At 42.4% G+C, this 17,517-nt stretch overlaps 1 protein-coding gene across 1 annotated transcript; it reads left to right on the plus strand.

Moving 5' to 3' along the window:
• The first annotated feature begins 4,849 nt into the window (after window positions 1-4,849).
• On the plus strand, window positions 4,850-17,316 carry LOC110499941 (plakophilin-2). The gene is made up of 13 exons (XM_021576998.2): window positions 4,850-5,528; window positions 5,929-5,999; window positions 7,440-8,092; window positions 8,796-8,934; window positions 9,186-9,393; window positions 9,658-9,835; window positions 14,047-14,164; window positions 14,505-14,666; window positions 14,974-15,150; window positions 15,360-15,513; window positions 15,679-15,871; window positions 16,171-16,258; window positions 16,363-17,316. Exons 1-13 carry the CDS (start codon window positions 5,339-5,341, stop codon window positions 16,417-16,419), a joined length of 2,388 nt encoding a protein of 795 aa, XP_021432673.2. The 5' UTR covers window positions 4,850-5,338; the 3' UTR covers window positions 16,420-17,316.
• Window positions 17,317-17,517: the final 201 nt, after the last annotated feature.

The raw sequence follows: 17,517 nt of genomic DNA on the forward strand, positions 1-17,517 counted from the left end.
TAATGTCTGTACTGAATCTACTCATTTTGCTCAGTGTTTCTCCAGTCTTTTGGTACATTGTTGTTGCATGTTTGTGTGAGGGTGGTGTTAGTGGGTGGGTCAGGTGTTACTTTGTGTTCGTTTTCCAATAAAAAGACAGCATAGAACAGGAAGTCCACAAGGATGCTACATGGAAACGGACACAAGATGACTGCTCCAGGGCACTTAGGAGGGGTGCATGAGACATACTGGCCCTTCAATATTCTTAATGTTGTTGAAAAAATGATAGGCTGCAGCCCAATTAACTGAAAATGAAGTTTGAAAAAATAAAATAGTATTTATAAAGCCCTTTTTACATCAGACTTCACAAAGTGCTTTATAGTAAGGTGTCTGCTCATGTAACTACCATGTACACTGAGGAAAAATATAAACAAAACATGTACAGTCGTGGCCAAAAGTTGAGAATGACAAAAATATTAATTTTCACAAAGTCTGCTGCCTCAGTTTGTATGATGGCAATTTGCATATACTGTTATGAAGAGTGATCAGATTAATTGCAATTAATTGCAAACTCCCTCTTTGCCATGCAAATAAACTGAATCCCCAAAAAACATTTCCACTGCATTTTAGCCCTGCCACAAAAGACCAGCTGACATCATGTTAGTGATGCTCTTGTTAACACAAGTGTGAGGTTTGACGAGGACAAGGCTGGAGATCACTCTGTCATGCTGATTGAGTTTGAATAACAGACGGGAAGCTCTAAAAGCAGGGGGGTGCTTGGAATCATTGTTTTTCCTCTATCAACCATGGTTACCTGCAAGGAAACATATACCGTCATCATTGCTTTGCACAAAAAAAGGCTTCACAGGCAAGGATATTGCTGCCAGCAAGATTGCACCTAAATCAACCATTTATCGGATCATCAAGAACTTCAAGGAGAGCGGTTCAACTGTTATGAAGAAGGCTCCAGGGCGCCCAAGAAAGTCCAGCAAGCGCCAGGACCGTCTCCTAAAGTTGGTTCAGCTGTGGGATTGGGGCACCACCAGTACAGAGCTTGCTCAGGAATGGCAGCAGGCAGGTGTGAGTGCATTTGCACACACAGTGAGGCAAAGACTTTTGGAGGATGGCCTGGTGTCAAGAAGGGCAGCAAAGAAGACACTTCTCTCCAGGAAAAACATCAGGGACAGACATATTCTGCAAAAGGTACAGGGATTGGACTGCTGAGGACTTGGGTAAAGTCATTTTCTCTGATGAATCCCCTTTCCGATTGTTTGGAGCATCCGGAAATAAGCTTGTCCGGAGAAGACAAGGTGAGCGCTAGCATCAGTCCTGTGTCATGCCAACAGTAAAGCATCCTGAGACCATTCATGTGTGGGGTTGCTTCTCAGCCAAGGGAGTGGGCTCACTCACAATTTTGCCTAAGAACACAGCCATGAATAAATAATGGTACCAACACATCCTTTGAGAGCAACTTCTCCCAACCATCCAGGAACAGTTTGGTGACGAACAATGCCTTTTCCAGCATGATGGAGCACCTTGCCAAGAAGGGTAAACATTGCAAATATTGACTCTTTGCATCAACTTCATGTAATTGTCAATAAAAGCCTTTGACACTTATGAAATGCTTGTAATTATACTTCAGTATTCCATAGTAACATCTGACAAAAATATCTAAAGACACTGGGGCAGCAAACTTTGTGAAAATCAATATTTGTGTAATTCTCAAAACTTTTGGCCACGACTGTAGGTGTTGGTCCCATGTTTCATGAAACGAAAAAATATCCAATAAATGTTCCATAAGCACAAAAAGCTAACATCCCTGTTAGTGACCATTTCTCCTTTGCCAAGATAATCCATCCACCTGACAGGTCTGGCATATCAAGAAGCTGATTAAACAGAATGATCATCACCTTGTGCTGGGGACAATAAAAAGCCACTCTAAAATGTGCAGTTTTGTCACACAACACAATGCCATAGATGTCTCAAGTTTTGAAGGAGCGTGCAATTGGCATGCTGACTGCAGGAATGTCCATCAGAGCTGTTGCCAGAAAATGTAATGTGCCCCATGGGGGTCTCCTGAGTGGCGCAGCGGTCTAAGGCGTTACTACAGACCCGGGTTCGATACCAGGCTGTGTCACAGCTGGCCGTGACTGGGAGACCCATGAGGCGGCACACAATTGGCTCAGCATCGTCCGGGTTAGGAGAGGGTTTGGCAGGCCGAGATGTCCTTGTCCCATTGCGCTCTAGCGACTCCTGTGGCAGGCCGGGCGCATGCACGCTGACACGGTCGCCAGGTGTACGGTGTTCCCTCTGACACATTGGTGCTTCCAGGTTAATCGGGCATTGTGTCAAAAAGCAGTGTGGCTTGGTTGAGTCGTGTTTCGGAGGACGCACGGCTCTCAACCTTCGCCTGTTGGGGAGAAAAAAAGTATAAAATAAATAAATAAATATATATAAATATATATATTTTTTATGTCTCGCGGGCCAGATTGAAGTACTTTGCCCCTCCTTGGATTAGGGTATGGGCAGGGATAAACTGTACTTAATTCCTGGAAGCTGAAAATGGCCCAGTTCTTCCATGGCCTGCATACTCAGCAGACATGTCAGCCATTGAGCATGTTTGGGATGCTCTGGATCAACATGTATGACACCATATTCCAGTTTCTGCCAATACCCAGCAACTTTGCACAGCCATTGAAGAGGAGTGAGACAACGTTCCACAGGCCACAATCAACAGCCTGATCAATTCTATGCAAAGGAGTCACACTGCATGAGGCAAATGGTGGTCACACCAGATACTGACTGGTTTTCTAATCCACAGCCCTACTTTTTTTTGAAGGTATCTGTGACCAACAGATGCATATCTGTATTCCCAGTCATGTGAAATTCATAGATGTAGGGCCTAATGAATTTATTTCAATTGACTGATATCCTGATATGAACTGTAACTCAGTAAAATCTTTGAAATTGTTACATGTTGCATTTATATTTTTGTTCAGTATGGATAACCTGAAGGCTACCTACCTCTGTTAAGGTGTCCCAGGTGTCTTTGATGCTGTAGCAGTGTCTTCAGGTGCTCAGGGTCAGAGACAGACTGAAAACACTCCTCCAGGTCAGAGAAGGCAAGGCTGAGACAAGATGCTGTCTGAGGGTGAGAGAGGCAAACTTAAAGTTAAAATGGAAAAGGAGAGTGCAGTCCACTCCCAAATCAACCCATATCTCATACCCACTGGAAACATGTCGATGTTCAGTCCGTTTATTAAAGGGGGTTTATTCATTCATAACTGTAAATGCACCATTTTTTACATTTGAATTGATAGGATGAAGATGCAGTCATATCAGTACCTGTGTAAAGCTGGGCACCGGCAGCAGCTCCTCCAATCTGGAGAAGAACTCCCACACCAGAATCTGCAGTGCTGTCATACTAATACCGTACTGCAATGGGAACACCTCCTTTAATTAAAATGTAGAGAGCCATTACACAGTGAGGTGAATGGTCTTGCCTGTAACACGTGTTATCATCAATAATATTAGTTTAATAAAATACTTGTTTTATCCATTTGCACTAATATTCTTGATATTTGTCACAGTTCCCAACTTGACACACAACACACACATCACATGCTTGGGAACATTACATTCAATTATTACACAGAACTACCCAACTGTCGTATAGAAATCATAAAGTGTGACTTTGTGAGATTCAAATGGTATTAGTAATTGACAGGTGTGATACAGGTGTTGTATATCAGAAATGATTGGATAGTACATGGAAACAATGGCAAAAAAAAAAAAAAAAAATCCAGATATTCTGCACAATTGGTTCCCAACCACGGGTACTAGGAGCCCTGGGGGTACTTGGCCTATCCACAGGGGGTACTTGAGAATATTCAGAGACCATAGGCCTGCTGGTAAAATGCACCAGGTGGTACTTCAGGGTATTATGGGCACAACAAAATCCAGTTGGTGGTACAGTAACCGAAAAAGGTTGGGAACCAGCTATCTACAACAAGGATGGGCAATGTTGGTGGGGGCCCCCAAAAAAATGAATAAATAAATTTGGCGCCGCAGTGGTTTGCCAACCCACAAGTGCAGTCAGTTCCGGCCCTAGCATTTTGGGGGTCTTAAGTGAAGTTGTCCCCCTCCCAAGCAAAACATTTTAGCAGCCCTGCCCCTTGACAACAAAGAGAAAATTAAAGGTGGAGTTAATTTCCTGCAATTCTACACATTTTGCCCTGGGCCAGAGAGAAGATTTTGCAATTGTATAACTAATTTCATGCAATTCTGCTAATTTTTTCAATGGAGCAGCCTGGTCTCAGGCTAGATGTAACATTGTGAATGTATATCTGAGGTACTCAAATTAGTATGATATGTTATATTTGTTATTGTATGATTATATAAGAACAAAAGGAGGGTGGTTGGTCGGGGTGGATGGGTGGGCATATAACTTTAGCAACTTTTCAACTACTTTGCATGTTAGCTAACCCCTAGCCTAGCTAGTGTGAGCCATCAGCCAGGAATGCGTAACATACCGTAAGTTTAGCAAATTAGTTTCATACGAATTGTCATTTGTAACATATACGAAATGGATGATGGACATCCACAAGTTAATACATACCATACTAAACTCATAATAAATGGAATGTCTCGAATTTACATACATAATAATACAAAATGCTCTGAGACCAGGTTGGGCAGAGAGAAACATTTACAGTTTTACAGACAATTTCCTGCAATGTTTTTACATTTCGCCATAAGGTGGAGACATGTTTGAAGTCTTTATATGATATCTGATGATCAATTGGGGCGTGTCATAATTCGACCATGATTAGATAGCTGTGCGCTAGACTAACTAACCAATCTAAAAAAGTTTTGCTGACATTAATTAACTGAGTGACAGTCAGCAACTGACATAAGAGAAAAACTGCTGATGCACAACCAAATTTCGAAATAGCAACCTGTGAATTATACTAGTCCAACTATCAACAGTAAATTGAGACCCTGACAGTTCCTTAAAAAAGTGGTTTGGGGGAGACATATCCGCGGGGCTATAATGTGGAGGGCGCCAGTTGCCCATCCCGGATCTACAAGGGTTGCTATTTGCCAGAGAATTGGCCTTGTAGCCTATCAACGAAAATATTTTGGGCATTCTTCGCAGCATGTCCTCGCCTTCCTTATTTGTAAAATGATATTACAGGTGTCGACTATACAGACCACACCCCAGTGGCAACGGACTCACTCGAATACGTCACTGTTCGGAGTCACTGTGTATGAACGGATCGAGAAAGGACGATAGTGACACTTTTTATGAATCTGCGGGCTATTTTATGGAATTACACTTTTGGAGAGCTACGGAATCATGGAAGCGCCGCCATTTATGAAGTCAGTTTTACCTGCGCTAGACTTATTCACACTCGACGCAGATGACACGAGTTTGGCATTACCACCAGAGGATAATACAAAGACTCATTCAACCGACCGGAGTTTTCGTGTTCAGCAACAAGTGCAGCTCACACTTGCTCGTAAGGGCAAAAAGACAACGTCCAATGGTAAAATAGTAGTTTACAATGTGTTTTTCATTGAGTCTGCACGAATAAACAAGGTCTGTAAAGATTAACCTATTGAAATCGACAAGGGAATTTGAAGGTGCGGGGAGGGAGGGGGGGCTGTTTAGACATAGTCTACCAGGAAATACAGGACGGGTCGAAACCAGATGCAACCGAATGGCCATGCAGGCCTAGTCATTTGTGTCAAATTCTTAGTGACATTGTATTTGTCATGATGCTTGAATATAATCGTTTTCTAACATGATTGCAATCTCCTCTAGCCTACTGTATTTGTGGTCCTCTCCATTTACCTTTCTAATAGGAGAGGGTGTGTGTCCAGATGGTAATTAGGGAATTGGTGCGATGGCATGGGCCTTCAGAACACATGTGGTGTATCTTTCAGGTAGTCTTCATCTATCCAGAAAGCCATCAATTATCACTGGTTCCAGAGATGGAACCTGGTCTAACATGAAGGTAAGGCCTGTCCTATAATACACAACCCACTATCCACAGTCACAGGTGCTTTAGCCTCCCTAAAGTTAATCAGAGAGCCTGAATGTTAGAAATAACAGCTACGTGATTCAACTCGGAGCAAGGGACTTCACCCTGCATGGCAGTCAAGTGCAATGTGTCTGGAGGATATGTGAAGTGTTTTTATTTTTTTATTTGTTTACTTGAATTCCATATTTAGTGCGTCACTGAGGTGTTAAACTTCACAAGAAACAACAGGGAAATTAGATTTCTATTTGCCCCTAAAATAAACTGTAGGCTGCATTGGTTTTGAATGTACTTCCCAAATGGTTTGAATAAAAACAAATTGGATAGTCTCAGGGATGCGCAGCTATTATAAGCCCCAAGCCCATAGGGCGCAGAGTGTTAGATACCCATCTCAAAAATGTGACAAATAAAGCCTTTCCTCCTGGCACACTTGCCATATTTATCGCCCCTTTGTCTGTTCAACCAAACGCTGAAATTCTATCATCTCACATAGACTATTTGAATTGAACTGCAGTTTTATTGAATAATATCTTCAAGATTCCTAAAGGAAACCTTACAGGCTGACTACACCGCTCGTGTTGCAAAATAAATTCAGAAATCTATATTATTCAATTATTACACCCACACTGCTCGCGCACGCCAACGAGCGTCTGCGTTGCCAAGGGCTAAAATAGAAGTCAGTTCTATTTTTGACGCAGATCGCGCTGCAAGTCCTGCCTTTCCCATCTCCTCATTGGTTTATAGAAGCAGGTACCCACGTGCCATCTCCTCATTGGTTATACCCACGTGGGTGACTGAAAGACGAATGCCTAGAAGGAGGAGGGATGACTAGAAACGATTCAGTTTACCGTTTTATGTGTGAATTAATTGTCGGAGTAGAGGACCTTGTGCATTTCAGGTAAAACAACAACTCAATGTTTTATATCCCAGGACAAATTAGCTAGCAACAGCAAGCTAGCTAAATAGGACAAATTAGCTAGCAAGCTAGCTAGCTAAATTGCCATAAATGTTAAATGCTTTTTGACCTGTCCCCAAATTAATGTAATTGGTTCAGAGTATGTTTTGATATTTTAACCTGCGTGTCGTGATCAAGTTTGGTGTGGGGGTACAAAATAAATGTATGTCACGCGCGCAGCCGGTTTGGGTTCCGTGTAAGGTGTGGCTTTTAAAACACACAATACAGGATGATGCAACAATACAAACGGAACAGTGGTTATTCAGACATCAGAGAGAGCATTTTGTAGGATCTTTTTCCCTAAACCTTTTGTGTTGCTTTGAGTCATCAAGACTGTGTCCAATTATATGCAACAGCTTTACACAGATGTTTTAGCATTATTACCAGAAATGTCTTTATGGTTGATTCAGTTGTGAGCCTTCTGAAACGGGGGAACTTCTGCTTTTCATCTTTCCATGTAGACACACTCATCTTTTGGCCAGGTCGGAGGCAGGGACTTCAGCAGCCTGTCGTCTTTGAAGGAGACTAGAAGAAGTCCGTCTAAGAGGGTGGATTTGACCCCAGTCACCAGCCCCGAGTTACCTCGCTCCCGTCTGGCCTACGGGTCACTCCGTTTCGGAACCTACACCCTCCCCGGCCCTAGCCAGCCGCCCATGATGGGGACTTCAGAGGAGCGGTCGTATGGGACAGACTTGATGCGGCGTTATGCCCATTCAGAAATGGCCCGTAGCACAAGGACACACGCCATAGCTAACGGCGGCAACTACCACTGGGGCCAGTCCCTCAGACAGACTCGAGGAAATCAGCCCCTCTCTGCAGACCGCTCATTCCTGTGCAGCAGCCCTGCGATTCGCACCGACAACAGCCCCTACCTGATGGAGGTTCAAAAGGGGGCGAGGAGACAAACAGGCTACGGGTCTTTCAATGCTACCCAGAGAACAGAGGGCCTGTCCTGGCTGGGCCAGGTGGGGAAGGAGAGCCAGGGGCATGTGGGAGCCAAATGGCCTCCCTCGTACCCAGCCTCACTGGTCAGCATGGAGGTAGACATGGGCCAGAAGAGGGTGGCGGCGGAGCCAGAGATCCAGCAGACAGACGTGAATGAAGTCACTGTGGTGTAAGACTGCTTATGTGTTCTAAACAAACCTGAAGATGATTAGATCTGGCAATTAATTTAGTTCTCAACATCTCAAATCAAATGTTATGTCACATGCTTCGTAAACAACAGGTGTAGACTAACAGTGAAATACCTACTTACGGGCCCTTCCCAACAATGCAGAGAGAGAAAATAGAGAAATAATAGAAAAGTAATAACAAGTAATAATAAATGCACAATGAGTAAGGATAACTTGCTCGAGGTACCAGTACCGAATTGATTTGCACGGGTACAAGTTAATTGAGGTAGATATGTACATACTGTATAACTAGGAATAAAGTGACTAGGATAGATAATAAACAGGATAGATTATCAACAGCAGCAAAAAGGGTCAATGCAGTCTAGGTAGCTATTTGGTAAACTGTAACTAGCTATTTAGCAGTTTTATGACTTTGGGGTAGAAGCTGTTCAGGATCCTGTTGGTTCCAGATTTCAGTGGCTTATCTCGTCTGGCACTAAAGCTATTGTAAAAGAGTCTTCCAGAGAATTATTGGTGGTTCAGTTGCTTATCTGTCATTTCAGGTCAATGATTTACCCAGATTTTGTAATGGGTGTATATAATGGAAAGTGTTGTGAGGATGAGAAATTGGATTGATAAAGTGAGCGTGTGTGTGTGTTTGTCAATGACAGGAAGTTCCTCTTCAATGCTCTCTCCCATACACAGGAAGCCAGAGAGCAAGGTGCCTGAGCTGACATTGGAGAGGGCAGTGAACCTGCTGGGCCAAGAGAATGAGGAGATGCAGATCACTGCTGCCAGCTTTATTCAAAACCAATGTTTCAACAGCGCTGACGCTAAGAAGATGGTGAGCTGGGGCCCATTTCTACTACTGTTGATTTGCCTGCTCAATTAAGGTTAAAGGCTTTCCGGGCTGTAGGCCTACAATATAGCTGATGTAGATAATACAGTGTGTGCCATTTTCAAATAATTGGGTTGGTAGGGGTATTTTCCCTTCAATTTCTATTGAGATTATGTGGGCGATTCGCATAAATTCAAGTTGAGCTCACTCTTCATAGGAACAAGGGTAGATGAAGATCTCTGCCTGTCTGTCCCCAGGTGTTCTACCTCCACGGTATACCCAGGCTGATCAAACTGCTGCAGAGCGACAGCGAGGAGCTGGAGCGCATAGCGGCGGGGGCGCTCCGAAACGTCGTCTTCGAGAGCAGCGAGAACAAGATGGAGGTGAAGGACAACAAGGGCGTGGCCCCTGCACTGTGTCTGCTCAGGAGAAGTCGCGACATAGAGACCCGGCGGCAGCTCACTGGTTAGTTTTAACACCTGCTCATGTAGATCTGAAAGAAATTGTCGTGGCACTTTATTAATGACCAGGGCGCGTATTCACAAAGTGCCTCAGAGCAGGAGAGTGGATCTAGGATCAGTTTATCCTTTTAAACCATAATGAATGAGGGGGGCTGATCCTAGATCAGCACTCCTATTCTGAGAAGCTTTGTGAATATGTGATTTACATGAACTTACATGGTAAAATGGTAATAACACAGCAGTAACCTAAGAATGAAACGTTCCACAGGGCTGTTGTGGAACCTATCCTCCCATGACCTGCTGAAGGAGCATCTCTCCAAAGAGGCCCTGGAGATCCTGACCACTTCTGTGCTGGTGCCCTGCTCAGGCCTGTCTGAGGGGGAGAACCCCAAAGACGCCATGCTGGCTGACCCAGACACCTTTTACAACGCCACTGGCTGCCTCCGGTAGGTCGTCTGGTCTGGACAAAGGCATTTATTGGCCATTTGTGTGTTTGACACTGACCTATGTAGTATCTGTGGTCAAGTATTTCTAGGGATCCATCTTAGGGCAGCCTGGGGTAGACACTAGGCAGTGGGATGCAGAAAGGGGTATAGTAGTTATGTTTTAGAATGATCATGAAATAATTTATTGATTGATGGTCCTCTGTAGCTTAGTTGGTAGAGTGTGGCGTTTTTCAAAGCCAGCACAGTGGGTTCGATTCCCAGGTCCATCTGTACGTAAAATGTATGCATCCATGACTAAGTCGCATTGCTTAAAAGCTTCTGCTAAATGGTATACAGTGCTTTCAGAAGGTATTCACACTTCTTGACTTTTTCCACATTTTGTTGTGTTACAAAGTGGGATTAAAATGGACATCTTTTAAAAAAAAAAAAAATGTAATTCAACAATCTACACAAAATATTCTGTCAAAGAAAGATATAATATTACACTATAAAACACTAATACATTTGAAGTTGGAAGTTTACATTCACTTAAGTTGGAGTCATTAACTCGTTTTTCAAACACTCCACAAATGTCTTGTTAAACTATAGTTTTGGCAAGTCGGTTAGGACATCTACTTTGTGCATGACAAGTTATTTTTCCAACAATTGTTTACAGACAGATTATTTCACTGTATCACAATTCCAGTGGGTCAGAAGTTTGCATACACTAAGTTGACTGGGCCTTTAAACAGCTTGGAAAATTCCAGAAAATGATATTATGGCTTTAGAAGCTTCTGATAAATTATGTCAATTAGCCTGAGTCAATTAAAGGTGTACCTGTGGATGTATTTCAAGGCCTACCTTCAAACTCATTGCCTCTTTGCTTGACATCATGGGAAAATCAAAATAAATCAGCCAGGACCTCAGAAAAAACATTGTAGACACCCACAAGTCTGGTTCATCCTTGGGAGCAATTTCCAAATGCCTGAAGGTACCACGTTCATCTGTACAAACAATAGTATGCAAGTATCAACACCATGAGACCACACAGCTGTCATACCACTCAGGAAGAAGACACATTCTTTAGTGCGGAAAAGTGCAAATCAATCCCAGAACAACAGCAAATGACCGTGTGAAGATGCTGAGGAAACGGGTATAACAGTATCTATATCCACAGTAAAACAAGTCCTATATCGACATAACCTGAAAGGCCGCTCAGCAAGGACGAAGCCAATGCTCCAAAACCGCCATAAAAAAGCCAGACTACGGTTTGCAACTGCACATGGGGACAAAGATAATACTTTTTGGAGAAATGTCCTCTGTTCTGATGAAACAAAAATGGAACCGTTTAGCCATAATGACCATCATTATGTTTGGAGGAAAAAGGGGAGGCCTGCAAGCCGAAGAGCACCGTCCCAACCGTGAAGCACGGGCGTGGCAGCATCGTGTTGTGGGGGTGCTTTGCTGCAGGAGGGACTGGTGCACTTCACAAAATAGATGGCATCATGAGGATGGAAAATTGTGGATATATTGAAGCAACATTTCAAGACATCAGTCAGGAAGTTAAAGCTTGGTTGCAAATGGTTCTTCCAATTGGACCCCAAGCATACTTCCAAAATTGTGGCAAAATGGCTTAAGGACAACAAAGTCAAGGTATTGGAGTGGCCATCACACAGCCCTGACCTGCCAAAATTTGTTGGCAGAACTGAAAAAGCGTGTGCGAGCAAGGAGGCCTACAAACCTGACTCAGTTACACAAGCTCTGTCAGGAGGAATGGGCCAAAATTCACCCAACTTATTGTGGGAAGCTTGCGGAAGGCTACCCGAAACGTTTGACCCAAGTTAAACAATTTAATGGCAATGTTACCAAATGCTAATTGAGTGTATATAAACTTCTGACCCTTTGGGAATGTGATGAAAGAAATAAGCTGAATTAAATAATTATCTCTATTATTCTGACATTTCACATTCTTAAAGTAAAGTGGTGATCCTAACTGACCTAAGACAGGACATTTTTTACTAGGATTAAATGTCAGGAATTGTTGAACTGAGTATAAAAGTATTTGGCTGAGGTGTATGTGAACTTCTGACTTCAACTGTATATCTTGACTAGATAAGTATTCAACACCCTGAGTCAATACATGTTAGAATCACCTTTGGCTGTGAGTATCTCTAAGTCTCTTAAGAGCTTTGCACACCTGGATTGTACAATATTTGCCCACTTATTAATGAGATGATTCTTCAAGCTCTGTCAAATTGGTTGTTGATGATAACTAGACAGGCATTTTCTAGTCTCGCCGTAGATTTAAGTCAAAACTGTAACTAGGCCACTAGGCCATTCAAGAACATATATATTGTCTTTTTAGCAACTCCAGTGTATATGTGGCCTTGTGTTTTAGGTAATTGCCCTGCTGAAAGGGGAATTTGTCTCTGGGTCTGTTGGAAAGCTGACTGAACCAAGTTTTCCCTTTAGGATTTTGCCTTTGCTTAGTTAGCTCTTCTGTTTGTTTTTATCCTAAAAAACTCCCTAGTCCTTGCAAATGACAATCATACCCATAAGATGATGCAGCCACCACCATGCTTGAAAATATGAAGAGGTACTCTGTGTGTTTTGATTTTGCTTTGTATTCAGGACAAAAAGTACATTTCTTTGCCACGTTTTTTTGCAGTTTTACTGAGCGGTTTCCTTCCTCTCTGGGAACTGAGTTAGGAACGGTGTCTATCTTTGTAGTGACTGGGTGTATTGACACACCATCCAAAGTGTAATTAATCATTTCAACATGCTCAAAGTGATATTCAATGTCTTTTTTTTTTTTACCCATCTGCCTCTTCGTGAGGCATTGGCAACAAAAAACAACCTTCTTGGTCTTTTTTTTTGTTCAATCTTTAAAATTCTCTGTTCAACTGCGGGACCATGCAGATAATTGTATGTGTGGGGTACAGAGAAGGTGTCATTCAAAAATCATGTTAACATTATTGCACACAGTGAGTCGATGCTACTTTATTATGTGACTTAAGCACATATTTGTACTCTAAAAGGGTTGAATACTTATTGACTCAAGACATTTCAGCTTTTCATTTTGAATTCCTTTGTTAACATTGCTAAAAACATAATTCCACTTTAACATTACTGGGTATTGTGTGTAGATCAGTGACACAATCTCAATTGAATTCATTTTAAATTTGGTCTGTAACGCAACAAAATGTGGAAAGAGTGAAGGGGTGTGAATACTTCTGAAGGCACTGATTATTATACGGTGACCCAGGCGGTTCATGTCCAATCCATCTCTCACCACAGTGTTACATCTCACAGGGCTTTGTCAAGATTATTATATTTATCTCTGACAGCCTCCTCGCCATGAGTGAGAACTGTGAGGTTCCTCAAAGGCCATCGTCATCCTGTTACTCCTTTCTACCTGGCAAAACAGGCATGATGACTTCTGCCTTGGCAGCATCACCTCGATGGAGCAGCAATGCGTTGGAAACAATATCCTGCATACCTTGTGTTCCTGTTGATCTGACAGCCATTGATTTGGTTTGGCACAGATATACCACCTGACAAACGCAACATGGTGTAACAAGTAGTGTTTTGCTTTTGCCTAGCAACTGATACAACTGAAAACAGGCAGGGACTAAATTATTAATGGAGCTCTCTTCCTCTTAGTGGCTCTAGTAGAATTGAAACCTCAATCCATATTGGCTGGTGCTATCAAGCCCTGGCAACCATTGACTTGTGTAACTCTGAGGAATTCCTCAGTCTTTGGCCTGATTTTAAAGCGAAAACACACAACACTCCAACTCACAGTCATAACCTTGGGCCATCACTAATGTTACTGTATTTGACTTGACGTTAACAAAAAGGCTGCAGAATGTTTAGGAATAAATAATGACCATTTGGTCACATGTATTGAGGCAACTGATGTGTTTTTGCTTGACTTCATCTAAAAGGAAGTGGAACAGTTGACTCATTGACCAGGGGATGAAATTAAAGTGAAAGATTAACTCATGTTGCTCATTTGCTTACGTTTCCTTTGTGCTTATGTGCACATGTGCACATGTTATTACAGTGACCTATTGTAATGGTTTTATCTGCAGATAACAGAAAAGCTTTTCAAAGTACACCAAATATCTCTGCTACAAACATTTAGCCAGTTTGGACAATGTCTAGAATGTAAAGAATGCTTTTGCTGTTGCCTAGTGGCGATAATGACAACCTGTCATTGTTGTTGTCAGAAACATAAGCTCGACTGGTCCAGAAGGGAGAAAAGCCATGCGGCAGTGTGAGAACCTTATTGACTCCCTGGTATACTACATCCGCGGGACCATAGCTGACTACAAGCCTGATGACAAGGTACTGCATGTGAAGGACTAAAGTAACATTTACTAAGCTTTTGTGCAAAATGTTCACTTGTTTCTTTTCGTTACGAGCGTTACTAAACATTTGTAGGTGGAATAAATATTGACACAGGGAAATTAAGCAAGACTGTTTTTGCCTATATTTTATCAATTTATCTCTAGAACAACTTAATCTCGCATTTAGTGTTGAAATATTGAGAACATCATGAACCAAATGTTCTCCTTTTTTTAAACATTTTTTACAATTTTAAAATATTTTTTTTACAATAGACATTGCAGAATGTTTGATCTTAAAATCATAGTCCCCTGAACAGAACCACTTCTCTCCTTCACAGTCCACAGAGAACTGTGTGTGCATCCTACATAACCTCTCCTACCAGATGGAGATGGAGCTTCCACAGAAGTTCGCCAGCGAGCTCCATGAGTCTCGACTCAACCTGGCTCCAAAGACCAAGACCCCCGGCTGTTTCGGCTCCCGCAGTGCCAAAATCATCCAGGTGGGCTCCCATCACCTCTGTTGTGGCTGTTATCATCTTTGTTGCCCCTATGTACTTGACATGCCCTGTTTATCTGGTTCTAAATAAGTTATTAAATTGGCAATGCCTATGTTATGGATAAGCCGCCTTGTTAATTAGGTGATAAAGCATACATTTTGAACTAACTCTTTAAGCCCGGTTTTCTTTGACAAATGTAATTGTTAAAAAGCCTTATACACATGAATTGAAAATGAATGTGAAACCTGGTATCTGGGCGTTAACAGGAGACCCTTTCATTCAAAGTTTTCTGGTTGTTTTGGTCCTATAGCGTCTTGAACCAAAGCGCCCTCTGCTGGAGGAGAAGGGTAGTCCCTGTGGGATAGAGTGGCTATGGAGCGCCATCACTGTGCGCATGTACCTGTCAATTATGGCCCGCAGCATCTGTCCCTACACCCAGGAGGCTGCCATCGGAGCCCTGCAGAACATCACAGCTGGGAACGGCCTGGTAAGGCTTTATCACAGATCTATGGGCTATGTACTCTTCTGGGAGTGTGGAATTGATTTGCCCATGGGTTTGATTGGAATAACTACAATACAACCATCTTATGTTGACTTGACTGTATAGTAAGTATTACATTGATGTGACTACTATATTATGCATTACTATATTGACTGTCAGTTGGTGATGTTGGGCTCATGGCTCTGTTTGGGCAGGTATCCCAGGCCATCGCCCACACCATAGTACAGAGGGAGAATGGTCTACTCCAGGCCATGAAGATGCTCCAGGAAGGAGGGATGGTTGTGAAGAAGACTGCTGTGTCCCTGCTATGTAACATCTCACGCTACAGAGAGCTTCACGCTCACATTGGTGAGCTGTGAATTGACTCATCAACCGCAATGTTTTAGTCCTACATAAGACCCACAAAGTATTTGTCTTTGGACTTGTGAGTGTATGTAAAAGCACAGCAGCATACAAACCTACAACTGTAGAAAATCAAACAATCTCTCACGAAGCGTTCCACTCTCTCTGTAGTCAAACAGGTGTTGCCACAGCTGGTGGTCATGTTACCCAACTCGGACACGAGCACAGACCTGCCTATAGAGGTGACTGTGTCCCTGTGCCACATCCTCATCAACCTGAGCCAGGATGAGACGCAGCACGTCAGGGCCATTGTCAACCACGGGGCGCTGCCCAAGATCATCAACATCAGCGCAAAGGACAACGGGTCAGTGGGTAGCTTCTGAAGACCACGGCTGCGTTCCAGGCTGACTACATTGCCTGGATTTAACATGTCAACTAACCACATGATATACTGCACGTAGTAATCTGATGCCCGACTGCACAGTCGATGTGGCACTGTTGGTTGATGCTATGCAAAGACTGTAGATGGGCTTAAAATGCACTGTATTATTCCTGAACATTGTAAGTTGGATTGGAGGGAATTTATTTTAATCTGTTAAACCTCTTCCCTTGCTTTATACTGTTCCTTTTATGTCCGATGACAGTAACCTTGTGTCCCTTTAGGTTTGGTCCCACCAGGGCTGGCCAGGCAGCCTGCATCCTACTACACAGCATGTGGAGCCACTCAGAGCTCCACAGGGCCTATAGGAAGGTGAGGCCCCTACACAGTATAACCTCCAAAGGATAAGAAACATTTTGTGTGGTGACAATAGTTTTGAATTAATCTGTGTTACTTTTCCTCTCATCATCTGCTAGGCTGGATATAGAAAAGCAGACTTCGTCAACAGCAGGACATCAAAGGCTGTACATTAAATATGGGACTAAGTGGACGATCACAAAGCATTTTGCTGATTGAGGCAATAGTGTAGTTTCTCTTCTGTGTGGACTTGGATGACTCAATTCACTGCTTTATAAAATACTTGTTTTGTGTGTCGACTTCTCCACTGTGTGAGGTGTTAAGTTTATGTGTGTGTGTGTGTCTGTTCCAGTAACAACAATTGCTGCAAGCTCTTGGCAGCAGACCAAGTTCTCTATGATGGGGAGAAAATGACTAAAAACAAAACTGATGGAGGATCAGCACTTAAATTCCATTTGAAGGAAGGATTTTGAGGAAGAAAATGAATCAGCATAGAAGTGGGAGACAATATAAGGATAACATTATGATGTATGTTAGTCTAATGAATGACATAACTGAAGGTGTAAAATATAGTTTTGATCTTAACATAGTTGGGGATGTAAACAATATTAAATTACTACCTGTAAGGTCTATAAAAAAGGTCCACAATCATGGATTTTTTTTTTTTTTTTGGGAGGGGGCACACGAATGTCGCAGAAAGACATGGTTTCTTATTCTACATGTCACAGGGCAAGTTTGTTCTACATAGAAATGTGCTTTCTGAATGTAACAATGTTGCGTCCTGCTGAAAGCACTCCGGGTTTGATATCTATGTAATGTAAATAATCACTATAAACTAGAGGGTTGCAGAGTGCTGAAAAAAATGCCTAAAAGCCACGAAATATTTTATCAATCTGAAGTTGATAGCTGTGCTTCAGTTTGAGTAAATATTTGTATATACATATTTGTTAGCCTACACATTGCACTCGAGATTACTTGGGAACTGCATGGTTAGGTAGGTGTTTAATCGTTTTGTTACTACAATGTTTTACTACTTTGCTTAAAATAAATTACAATTGTGTTTTAATCATTAAGGTTGAATGATTATTTTGTGGTGGTTGTCTTGACAGCAAAGACGCAGCACTTTATACACCCAGCCACCTCCCAACTGCATCTCTTTGGTTAGCTGGAACGTTGATCGGCTGCGCTTGTATGTCATCCCCGGCAAACGTCAGATCCATTTAGGCCTATAGATGACTTCTCATTTCTATTTTTGGCTCTTAGCCTGACTACTT

Source organism: Oncorhynchus mykiss, chromosome 21, assembly GCF_013265735.2.
Source record: "Oncorhynchus mykiss isolate Arlee chromosome 21, USDA_OmykA_1.1, whole genome shotgun sequence".
NCBI classification, from domain to species: Eukaryota; Metazoa; Chordata; class Actinopteri; order Salmoniformes; family Salmonidae; genus Oncorhynchus; species Oncorhynchus mykiss.

What these genes read in the sequence shown, in the direction of transcription:
- LOC110499941 (XM_021576998.2), top strand. Translation starts at nt 5,339, where the DNA reads ATGGAAGCGCCGCCATTTATGAAGTCAGTTTTACCTGCGCTAGACTTA. An exon ending in GCAGTGCCAAAATCATCCAG is followed by an intron (nt 14,667 to 14,973) that starts GTGGGCTCCCAT and finishes TTGGTCCTATAG; the next exon opens with CGTCTTGAACCAAAGCGCCC. An exon ending in TCCACAGGGCCTATAGGAAG is followed by an intron (nt 16,259 to 16,362) that starts GTGAGGCCCCTA and finishes ATCATCTGCTAG; the next exon opens with GCTGGATATAGAAAAGCAGA.